The following is an 11875-nucleotide window of genomic DNA, read 5'->3' as shown; positions in this document are numbered from 1 at the left end:
CATTATGCATTTTTGCATTGTTAAAGTTTGAAACTTAAGCTTTTTATTCAGCATCCACCTCAGCCAGCTCTATAAATAGTTGCAAATAATCTCTCCAACATCTTGTCTATTGTATTTTAAATAGGGATAGAGGTAAGAAGTAGTGGCCAGTCAACATTAAGTAGACTAACCAATCTTTGCTGAGCTTCAAGACGAAAACAAGGGTAATGGCTCAATGTGTTATGGCTAACTTGGGAAAGGTGTCAGTTCTTTGTGACGTCACAGCAAGGAAAAGGCCTTTGGGGAATCTTTTAAATACACAAAAAGTCTGTCATGACCCAAAGTTGGTGCTTTTCATATTAAGTTTTTGATGTATTTCATTGTTTGGCAGGCTTTGGATATATTGCCAAAGAAATTTCAAAGTTTGTTTTGTTTTGTTTTTCAACCATGTTCCTGCATGGGGTTCCATAATTAAGAAGACAGGGTGGCTGATTTTTTTTTTTTTTTTCAATTATTATTAATTTAGCTTTACATTTGACGTAGTCAGTATCGCTGCATATATTAAAATATGTGACACAGTACATTACTTTGTGTCCTTAAGGGACTGACAGACGGCGTTGTACGTAGAAAAGGGGGCTTAACGTGCTCGTCGTACGTTGGGGGAGGGGTTTTCACAAACAACAGGAAGGAAGAGAAACCTGCGCTTTCATGTCAGGATAAACACGACGAAGACCCCGGGGCCCCTGTTCGTAAGTGCTCTCATTTCCATCATGGAAGGATTGAAAAGTTAACGTTTCGCGTCAAAACGCAGCGAAACGTCATTTAAAAAAAAAAAACAAACAGGAGCGACCCCCACCCCTCAGAAAAGCAGGGTCAAAGTTCACAGGAAGCTGGGGGGCTGCCATTTTTGCGCCGCGGCTGCTACTGCTAACGTCCAACATTAGATGCTAAAACGACGGGGAGTGGCGGTTGGTTGTGGTTTGTGCTGCTAGCTGAAATCAACGCATCGAAACCCTTTACACGACACAAGCAATTTCTCCCGCCGCCGCCGCTTACAACCGGTCATTGGATGAATTCGGCATGGAGAAGGTAGCGGAGCCGTCTTGGACCTCTTCGTACACCTACCAGGTGAGCAAGCACAGTGCGGAGATGCTACACAACCTCAACATTCAGAGGAAAGATGGAGGCAGGTTCTGCGACGTGATCTTGCGCGTCGGCGAAGAGAGCTTCCCCGCTCACAAAGCCGTGCTGGCGGCGTGTAGCGAGTATTTCGAGTCGGTGTTCAGCCGCCAGGCGGACGGGGAAACGGACTCCAAGGAGCTGGAGATGCACACGATCAGCCCCAAAGTTTTTAAAGACGTTCTCGACTTCGCCTACACGTCCAGAATTGTGGTGCGACTCGAGTGCTTCCCGGAGTTGATGACAGCTGCCAAATTCCTGTTGATGCGGTCCGTCATCGAGATTTGTCAGGAGGTGATCAAACAGTCCAACGTACAAATCATGGTGCCGACCTCCCGCGGGGCAGACGCCAGCCTTTTCCAGGCCACGGCGGCCGCGGAGCTGGGTTTCCCCTTGGCTCCGCCGGACCTGGTGAACGGCACGGGAATGCTGGCGAACGGTCAGGGCTTCGCTAACAACGCGCAGATGCACGCGGGCGGGAGCGGGGACACCGCCGCCGTCGTGTTATCCGAGGGCAGCGGCGAGGCGGCGATGCCGATGTTGGAGCCCGTCGAAGGGCTGTCCGCTCCTCCGTCCACAGACATGCCGCCGGGGAACTCGTTCCAACACGACGCCGGCTCCCCGGACTCCAAACGGAGCCGAGGGAGACCAAAGAAAGCGGGCGGGGTAATGGAAGCGATACACTTCAACCACAGCACCCCGAAAGACAATGGGCTCTTTCCGTGCGGGGCCTGCGGCAAAGCCTTCACGGAGGCGTCCCGCCTGAAGAACCACGAAGCCCAACACGGAGCGCACCACCACGCCCGCGTGCACGGCGTCGGTGACAGCTTGTCACCGGGCGGCATGTCCCTCATGTCCCCCACCGGCATGCTGGAGAACGGCGGGATGGCGCTGGACGCACGCAAGCGGGAGCGGACCAGGCGGCACGTCGGCTGCGACATCTGCGGCAAAGTTTTCCGGGACGTTTACCACCTCAACCGACACAAGCTGTCGCACTCCGGGGAGAAGCCGTATGCGTGTCCGGTGTGCGGGCTCCGCTTCAAACGCAAGGACAGGATGTCGTACCATGTGCGGTCCCACGACGGCTCGGTCGGCAAACCGTACGTTTGCCAGAGCTGCGGTAAAGGCTTCTCGAGGTGAGTTGACCTGCAGGGTCCCCCTTTGTTTCGACTTTACACTTTTTTCTTTTTCTTTTCTTTTTTTTTTTCTTTTTTATAAATGTATGTTTATTTATTTTAGCAGTGAGAGTGTGTAAACAAAATGTGTAGTGTGAAATACCAGTAGAATCCCTCCCCTAAAGAACTGCAGACAGGGCGGACACTCACAGTTAAACACAGACCAGACTAATTTAATGTCGACTGTACTGTTTTGACCACCATTAATCCACATATCACATTACAGATTCAAAATATGAGCGGATTGAAAAAAACAAACAAAAAAAAACAACACATTTTTAATTTTCACCAGGCCAAAGTTCCCACCTGGATTGAAACCAAACTGGTTATGTCCGACAAGTCCTTCTTCCTTAATTCTTCTGAGGTATTAGAACAATAACGGGGGCAAGAGTGTTAGTGTTTTGTTTTTTGTTATAAAGCCTTGAGCAAAGACTGTTGTGTGAATCGTGATAAACCTGTTTTCAGGACCTGGCAGGGCTCATTGTCACCACCTAATGCACTGGAGGGTGAAATACATATAACTTATGTAAAATTAATTAAAAACAATCACAGGCAGTACATTGTTGGCCGGTCCAATAAAGTTGACTACTTTCTCTTTTAACATCAAAGTTATGTTTAAGATTTGTAGTTGAACCTAACGAAACACAATTTTCTCCCATTCTAGACCCGACCACTTAAACGGGCATATCAAACAGGTTCACACTACGGAGAGACCCCACAAGTGCCAGGTAACATTCGGTGCAAGTAATCCCAAAGTGATACAAACACGTGATTGAACAATATTGAAATGTGCACTCACTTTTCACGTTTCAGATTTGCAATTCCTCCTTTGCCACAAGAGATCGCCTCCGGTCACATCTTGCATGCCACGAGGACAAAATCCCCTGCAAAGTTTGTGGCAAGTTTCTGCGAGCTGCTTATATGACAGATCACCTCAAGAAGCACAGTGAAGGAACTCATAACTACTGTGGCATATGCAACAAAGGTTTGTTTCAAAATACTCCATCCTGCACCACATTCAAGGTCATTTGAAAAATGTTATTCCTAAAGTTAATCACTTTGCAATTAAGGTGTTCTGGTCTCCTCCTTTTGTCTTTTTAAAATGTCTGAATGACATTGTTCCTAACTAAATACAAAGTCGTATGTTCAGTTATTACTGTGGTAGACCATACGGACTAAACTCACATTTCCCTCATTGCATACCCTTAGAGTAACAGCTGCAGTGTGGCTTATGTGAGCACAGCAAGTCACACGTCCAACCCAAAATTACACAACGAATCGAGTTGGCAAGCAACATGGCTGGCTTTCGTCGGAGCACCGGTTTGGCATCGGTGCAGCCAAATTCCAAGTTTAAAAAAATAATTAATCGGCTTTGACAAAACTGCAGGCTCAGGTGTCCCAAATCACCAAAGACTGAAAACATAGCGAGACATTTGGCTTAAGAAAATAAAACAAGGGGACAGAGAAAGGGTGAAGAGAGCAGCTGCAGAATAACATGAAAGTGTCTGGCTTTGCAGCGTCTGATCAGCCCTTTGCTTTTTGTTTTTCTCAAACGGCTATAAGCCCGTCCCCCATCGCTGCGCATTACCCTGTAAGCAGCAGTTGATCGTGTGTAACATCTGTGTTTTAATCACAATCTGTGTTGGCACTTGCAGAGACACAAGAGTCACATTATTTTAAACATTACAAAGCAATGCGAGGCATTCTTTGGTTTGGAATCCATCGATTTTCTACATGTACTCTGTTCAAATAAATAATCGGGCTCTCTTCAGGCGCCAAAGGGTGTGCAGTGTGTGGTCACATGACGAGCAAGTTTGTCGCTCAGCCGGAAGTTGTTACTAATGAGCGGTGCTTCTAGAATGGCCCACAGTTTCTTCTGCAGTGCTTCTAAGGTGTCTTATTCGCAAATAACATTATACTTTATTGTTAAAGCAGGAGGAGAACATTTCAAATGTAAAACAATGTGTCGCAGTGATTCGGGGTGATGTGCTTCAGAAGTTCAAGAAGACAAGGTCACTGGAAAACAGCTTAAAGACGAAACTTCACTCTGGGTCTTCATCATTTGTTTGCTCTGAGAATTCAGGCTCTTGCGTCTTTCCCACTGTATATCGACGCCTTACTGAACTGTGGAGTGGTTGATATAAATGTCGGGCATGAATCTTAACTTCTGTTCGCCAGTCGTCGGAGTTGCAGCCTCGTGGCGCTCAAACAGTCCCTTGCAACCGTCGCGTTTGCACCCCACGACCCCGGTGCGGCCACGGTGAAACCCAGAGTATGTCAACAACAACTTCCTTGTTCTCTGTTCCTTTGGTCCCAGGTTTCTCCACCGCGTCCTACCTTAAGGTGCATATAAAGACACACCACGGCTCGCCACTGCCCCCCTCTTCCACAATGCACACCTACCCTGAACCAAGGGGGGAGCTGCAGATGCACAACGGCAACCCTTACCACATGGGACGCCAGTGCTCAGTGGAAGGCAAGCAGCCGCGTCCGCGCCCATTCCCAACTCTCATGCGTCTGGCTTTTCAATTTGCTTCGCTGCTTTTTCGGCGACACGTGCTGCTACATCCTGTAGTGTGTTTGACACGCGAGCATACATCACCCTCCGCCGCAAAGCTGCCCGCCGCAACTGCATCGGTTTGTTGTTTGTTGCAACTGACTGGTTGTGTGTTCACTTTGGAAGAGGCAGTGTAAGCCAGTTTTTTTTTGTTTTTTTTTTCCCAGAATTATCTTTCAACTGTCTTTAGCATGGCAAATAGGGATGTTAACAATCAATCGATTGTCGATTAATTGTTGATTAAGAATTTAATTGATTAAATTAAATGAGTCGCAATTAATTTAACATTTTTTACAAGGGTAGTTAGTGTCATTATAACAGCAGGAATTAAAGAGCAATTCACCTGTGATGGTCATGATGAAGCAACAAAAAAACAAGTTACTTTTAAACAACTTTTTTCAAAAAGAAAGTTGAAATGTGACCCATTAGAAAGCAACTTAAAGTCAGAGGATCAATGTTGAGGGTGCGTTTACTATTCTCTAATGTATAAATGGGTCACACTGGACCCTCAACATTATTTAACATTGGTTAAATAATGTGCTCCTTACACATTTTTCATTGTGAGATTTATTGCTGCTTATCAATTAGTTGTTAATCGATCGATAAGGTCAATCAACTCACGATTAATTAACTAATCGATAATTTGCATCCCTAATGGCGAACATTCAGTTTTTATTCAAACATTTCTTCTGGCAAATACAATTATTTGAGTCACTGTAGATATTTCTGATGTGCTGGCTCACTTTATATGTTCAGTGAGCTTACAGACGCTTCTTTCAGTGAGGCCATAAAAGTCATTTGGCCTGTAAATATTTGTGGCAGTATAAACTGTCCCAATTATCCGGCATTGTTTTTCCATGGTACACTCTTAATTTCTCATGTGCCGGTCGTTTTTTTCTGGAGCATGACAGCGGTCCAACCCTTCAAAAGAACAGTGTTGCCGGTTGCACTGTGCACATTGATTCTGGAGCAAGAAAGTCGTCAATATCTACGATTGAAAACTTTCCAGATTGAAAAGAACCCTGAATGTGACTCTGAATTGGGTTGCCTGCATGTACTGCTGTGTAAACGTCTCCTACGATAAGCCGGATGATAAGTCCACAAGAGGAAATCTGATCTTGGAAGCATTGGCAGAGTGAATATAGAGCTCCTCATCTAAAATAAAATGCAGTGTAGACACGTAGAGGGGTCTGCACGACCTCATGTCTACGCTCTTTATTGAAGATGGCCACGGTTTTAATTTCGTGTGTGTGTGTGTGTGTGTGTGTGTGTGTGTGTGTGTGTGTGTGTGTGTGTGTGTGTGTGTGTGTGTGTGTGTGTGTGTGTGTGTGTGTGTGTGTGTGTGTGTGTGTGTGTGTGTGTGTGTGTCCGTCCAGCATGGCCATAACATCATACTGTCAACAGTGTCTGCTTTGCACACTGGTTTGATGATGAACGGTATTGCATGACGTGTCCTCACATGTTTGTCCGTCTCAACGGGATTCATGAAAACCTTTTTGTAGTTGTGCTGGAGATGCACGAGATCAGAGAGCACGCAGTGGACCTGGAGGCACAGCCACGACTGTGTGATTGATGAGCTTTACTGTGTATTGCAACACTTGCCTTGTTAACAACAAAACGCCCAAACGAATTACTTCCAGTAAAAACTGCTTTTGCTTCCAAAGCTGACAGGAAGTGAGTTGATTGGCCCTCCGTTAAAGTCATTGACAGCGGCCATGCCCCGTCACTTCGCTCTGTTGTCATGTTTGATATTTCTGTGGAGATGCTATGCTACACGTCAATCTTCACAGATCTTGGGCATCATCCGTGTCACACATGGTAATAACCTTCCTAATACAGAATTAAGTTTAAAATCTGTTGCCAGTGAGCTGGACGAGATTGTAATTCGTAGGATTTTTTTTTAATTTTTTTTATTACAAGCCTGATATTCCAGCAGTTGATTCTCTGAAGGTAATACTGGGGTTTTTTTGCCAACCATTTTGCAAAAGGGACTTTGTGGCCAGTAGCAACCATGAGCTGATATTAATATTTTGGCTTTTTCAAACTTCTTTCAATTGCCCAGATTTAGCTTGTCTCGTTTTTTAAAGTAGATTAATTCAAGAGCATATAAATTACTATTGAGGGAAGTAAACCAGGGAGTCATTTCATCATTCCACTACATGAACTAAATGTGAAATGATAAAAGTTTTGCCTACTTTGATCCACATGCGAAGGATAGACAGGCTTTCTGTGGAGGTTGTTTAATGCACAGTCTTGTCTTGGTTAAGCGTATGCATGATTAAATACACATTTAGTGAACTTTGGGCTTTGAGAGAAACCAGTTAGCATTTGTTTGGTTTTGATAGTTTTACTTTAAATTTCAAAGCTAAAAATAGTTTTGATAATAAAATAAGCTTAAAATGTAATTTATTTGTTGAAAGTGACATTAACATGCACGCCTTCTGTCACTAAATCTCCTTCAGTTGTCATTTTGTCTACAAGAGGAGGAACTTGAGTGTGTTTTACATTTGCAGATTTTAAACCGGCCCAACGGCATCATGACCAGCCCGAATCAGATCTGATCTTATTAGTAATCATTAGTAGCATTCATAATGAGGTCCCAGTTAGAAAGCATGTATCGGAGCAGGGTCCCTGACTTTTTTTTATTTATCAAGATTTGTCTCAAGGGCAGTCCACAACCTTTTACCAACTGCCCCCCCTTCCTCTTCCTGTCTCCCTGGCCGGGTGTTGTGTAGAGCTGTGTGCCAGTCGCCAGCTGCTTCTCACCTCGTCTGAGGCTGGGGCTTGCTCTCAGGGGCTCTTTGGACACCAGGCTCCTGCCCAGCCCGCCCCCCCCGCCTTGAGCCTGCAGCCCGAGCTGTTTGTGGGGAAGGCAGGCGGGCCCCCATGTTTCTGGGAGTGCCACTCTGGGGGGTCGGCGGGCTTCCCTTTCCATAGGCCTGCCGCAGGTCAGTACGGTCCAGCAGCAGCAGGAAGGGTGAGTGGGGCAGCTTAGGGATGGTCATCACCAAAGACCCCACCATACGATAGTCTCATGATCTATGAAGCTCCCATACCAGACCCATTTTCAGATCTTTATTTTCCATCCCCGAGCAGCTTTGCACAATTGGTTCTCCATAAAGCTCTATGAAGAAAAAAAACCAACATGTTAGCCCTCTGTTTGCAGCCCTCCTGTGGAAACACTTCCTGCTCAAGCTGATGTTTTGTTGTACCTGCCACACATTTAAAAAGGGGTCAAGGCAAGGCTGCCACCTGGTGGTCACAGTGGGCAGACCAAGCACCTGGCTTGAGCTGTTTGTTGTCTCTAATCTGGCAGAAGCTTCATCGCCCTTTGTGACATCACAAAGGCCCGATTTCCAAATGTGGTTGTTTCAGTACTCAATTTCAATGCGAGTAATTTCAAAAATGAGTTAAAAAATGGATTTTGTCATTTGTGGGGATCTTGGTTGACAGGTAGGAGCCGCACTATCTATTGGTAAAGCACCTTTAATGGTGTCACAGCACGATTTCCTGAAATCAATGTGTTCTGCTAGTCGTGAAATACACAGTACTGCATGTTGCCTTTTTGTTTATTTGTCACCTGCCAAACCTTTGCTGCTCAGCCACCTCACCGTTTCTTTTTCTTTCTTTTTTTTTTTTAATTCATTCCCAACATTTTCTGAGACTGTACAGTGACATTTTTATTTAGTATATTTAAATCAACAGAGTATTACCATGCAACATATTTCAATATTATGTTGTTAACCCCCCTCACCCCATCCTTGAGTTAGGGTTCATTGTCTAGTGGTCAGTACAGTGCAGCAGATTTGTCAGTGGACTCCATGCCAATGGAAACAGATTAGTAATTAATATTTCTCTGTATTTTTTTTTAAGGAAGTGGGTTTTAGATGTACTTGTCCATTGTTGAGCAGTGTTTAGTGAAAACTCACAATGCATTTACAGGCTTCCCCCCCCCCCCTCATTTCATTCTAATCCGTGCCTTCTTCTTCTTCCTCCCCTCCGCCTCCCATCTGTCTTTGGCCTTCCCATTCACCCATGTGTCCAATGCAGACGGGCAGGAAAACACTGGGAAATGTCCTCACTTGGAATCAGAAGAATCAGATCCTTCCTTTGGGGAGCTGTCCAACGGCGATGAGCTTCAATCTCCACACAAACCGAACGGACCGGAGCTGGAGATGCCCTCTCTAGCCTGCAACGGAGCCTCGGCGGAAGCCTTCGAGTCTCCCGAGGGGTCCAAACCCAAGACGGACCCCGAGAAGAAGTTCATTTGCGGCGTTTGCGGCCAGGCTTTCCGCACCAAGTCCTACCTCAACAAGCATCAGCACAGAGTTCACAAAGCCCAGAAGGCCCAGAAGGCCCAAAAGGCCCAGAAAGCCCATAAGGCAAAGAAGGCCCACAAGGCCCACAAGGCCCACAAGGCCCACAAGGCCCAGGGCGCGTCAGGGTCGGGCTTAAACGAGCCGACCCCCTCCTTGACCTCCCCCTTCTCCCCCCAGCAAAACATGTCCCTGCTAGAGTCCTTTGGCTTTCAGATAGTCCAGTCTGCGTTCGCCTCCTCGCTGGTGGAGGCCGACGGTGGTCAAACCGGACTCGACTTCGGACCCAAGTGACACGTTTGCTGAAATTTTTTCTTTGCAACGCCTTTCACGTTTTAGGACAAAGCCGGGTGGCCCGCAGACGGCGCTCTGTATCTGGGAATAACTTTGCCTCAAGACTTTTCTTTTTCTTTCTGGGATAGTGCTTATGTGTACCCAATGTTTTTCTCACAGACTGCCATACTATTCCTACTTTTTCTACTTTTTCAGAGTGAGACAGCTGCGCGTACAGTGTTTCCAAATTTCTTAAAGGCGAAACAACATGAAGGTTTGATGTTCTTTGTCCCATGTGACCCTTTTGAAGTTATGTTTGATATTATTTTTTTCGTTGGCTTTTGTCTCGTGTGTCATTGAGGTCTTTTTGTTGCACAATTCTTTTTTTCTTCTTCTTTTTTTTTTTGACGTGTTATTTACTGCAGTCTTTAAAAGAAAGTTCATGTATTTATATTTCTGTGAGAAGAAACGATTTCCCTTGCCCCTCAGGAAAGATTTTAATTCAAGTACATGTAGATTGCAGATTTTCTATTTGAATTTCTTGAGTTCTTCTTACAGGCCCGAGGCACTCAGCTGTTTGCCATCGCAGTGGGGAGGGCACGAGGATGGACAGGAAACAGAAACAATTAGCACTTTTAAAAAATAAAAAAAATCCGTGATCCACACTAAAGGTTTTTCACAAAGCCCACGTCACACTGCAAAAAATGTAATTCTGTCCAAAAAAAAAACAAAACATAGCAAACAGAGAAACTGAAATGTACCAGCTCAGGCAGGAGAGCCACAGTGCTTCTGGTGTTGCTAGCTGCTCTCAGTGCATCTTCAGCTAATTGTATTAGTCCAAGTGTCTGGGCAAAGTCAAAAATGATAATAATTACAGTCTCTGTTGAAGCAGTAGGACCATCCATACTTTTTTTTGTTGTTGAATTATTCTGACAAATCCTGCAAAGCGTGATGCTGAAACTTCAGAGTCTGTGCAGCTGGAGGGAGTCAGGTGACTGCTGGCAGCTCAACTAGATGTTATTTTAAAAGAATGAAAATTTATTTTACAAGGAAAACAGTTCTAGTCTTACTGTAATTTCTACTCTGTACATAAACCGATATAGCCAGAACAAACCTATGACCTGTAGCGTCGTCCCCATGCCTGCCTTGAGCTTGTTGGAAAGGATTATTGTTCCCCTTGTTTGTTGGAGATTGAATCAGATGCGTGCATTATGAAACGGACCAAGATCGTCTTTTTCTTTCTTTTTTTGTTTTGGTATGTAATTTGAGAAATGTAAATTATTTTTATTAACTTATTCATCCCCTTGGTTGTGTGTACAGCTTTTCTTTATTATCAAATATAAATCTTGTGATTTTATTTTGTAATTTTTCACTCTCAATTAAGTTAAATGGAGATACGTGTTTGTGTGTATATGTGTTAGTTAGGAGCCGCCTCTGATGTCCAACCAATCGCGATACGACTTTGACTCTCCTCTCTCATTGTGTGGCTCCCCGACCTGCTGTCAGCCAGTGACCTGTCTTGAGTTTGCACTAATGCTCACAAGCCATCCCTGTTGGGTGTCTTACAGTGAAATCTTTATTTAATCCAAGACATTCCTTTGATGAGAACTAGTTTCACCCAACAGTTCCTTGAATCAATATGCAATGGGAGCCTTTCTTTTCAGTTGCTCTTGAAACACCATGGCCACATTGGAGAGAAGAAAGAAAAAAAAACACCCAACAGCAAACAAATTGCAGGCGAGACCATTAACATAAGATGTTTCAAGTCGGTAATTTTCTTGCTGGTAACATGTCCGTCTATCAGGAGATATAAAAATGTAATTAAAATTAATCGAATGGCATGTTATTGACTTTGTATAAAGTAATGTTAGCGGATTGAACACCTTTGTTGAGGATCAAGCCAGCCCAAACATGACAAGCTTTGCTGTGTGTGTTTGTATTTTGGATGAGGAGGCTTGCTTTGTGTTTGTTTCTGTGTTTTTTTCTCTCTCACTTTTTTGATGATTATTTGTGTGTAGTTTAGTTGGTTTCAGTACATTCCTCTATTATTTATGTTTTTTTGATTGTAACAAGTGTATATACCATTCATATACACACTCTATGAAAATATATAAATATATATGAACCAACAAATATGATCAGTGTTTGTCAATGGTGGTCCTGTACATAATGACATTTTTAGTTCGTTTTTTTTTTTTTTTTTTTTTTAGTTTGGCTTTCGTCCATCAACTGGACCATGTTAAGTTATAGCGGCTGGAATGGAAGCTGCATGTTTTACCATGTAGGTTGAGCAGAGCCGTGTTGTGCCGTGCCGTGCCGTGCCGTGCTGGGCCGTGCTGACCAGAGTTTAACCAGACTGGAGCTGAATGTCGATCACTGGTTGGTGGCAGCCGCAC

General features: G+C 44.5%; 1 protein-coding gene across 5 annotated transcripts; it reads left to right on the top strand.

The window, feature by feature from the left end:
• The first annotated feature begins 659 nt into the window (after nucleotides 1–659).
• Nucleotides 660–11612, top strand: patz1 (POZ/BTB and AT hook containing zinc finger 1). 5 transcript variants are annotated; one of them, XM_076037350.1, is made up of 6 exons: nucleotides 660–2294; nucleotides 2998–3061; nucleotides 3147–3318; nucleotides 4651–4809; nucleotides 7626–7867; nucleotides 8941–9283. In XM_076037350.1, exons 1-6 carry the CDS (start codon nucleotides 1060–1062, stop codon nucleotides 9076–9078), a joined length of 2010 nt encoding a protein of 669 aa, XP_075893465.1. In that variant the 5' UTR covers nucleotides 660–1059; the 3' UTR covers nucleotides 9079–9283. The 5 variants fall into 5 exon arrangements, with proteins under 5 accessions (XP_075893465.1, XP_075893461.1, XP_075893462.1 ...); XM_076037346.1 differs by having other exon boundaries at nucleotides 662–2294; nucleotides 7626–7838; nucleotides 8941–11612; XM_076037347.1 differs by lacking the exon at nucleotides 4651–4809 and having other exon boundaries at nucleotides 662–2294; nucleotides 7626–7838; nucleotides 8941–11612.
• The last annotated feature ends 263 nt before the right edge of the window (nucleotides 11613–11875 follow it).

This window comes from Nelusetta ayraudi, unplaced genomic scaffold (genome assembly GCF_046127955.1).
Source record: "Nelusetta ayraudi isolate G7.1 ecotype Tasmania unplaced genomic scaffold, CSIRO-AGI_Nayr_v1 ptg000050l, whole genome shotgun sequence".
In the NCBI taxonomy this organism is placed as follows: domain Eukaryota; kingdom Metazoa; phylum Chordata; class Actinopteri; order Tetraodontiformes; family Monacanthidae; genus Nelusetta; species Nelusetta ayraudi.
The sequence above is the reverse complement of the archived record's forward strand: the minus strand, read 5'-3'. Positions and strand labels throughout refer to the sequence as shown.

What these genes read in the sequence shown, in the direction of transcription:
- patz1 (XM_076037346.1), top strand. Translation starts at nt 1,060, where the DNA reads ATGGAGAAGGTAGCGGAGCCGTCTTGGACCTCTTCGTACACCTACCAG. An exon ending in TGCGGTAAAGGCTTCTCGAG is followed by an intron (nt 2,295 to 2,997) that starts GTGAGTTGACCT and finishes CTCCCATTCTAG; the next exon opens with ACCCGACCACTTAAACGGGC. An exon ending in ACGCCAGTGCTCAGTGGAAG is followed by an intron (nt 4,810 to 7,625) that starts GCAAGCAGCCGC and finishes GGTGTTGTGTAG; the next exon opens with AGCTGTGTGCCAGTCGCCAG.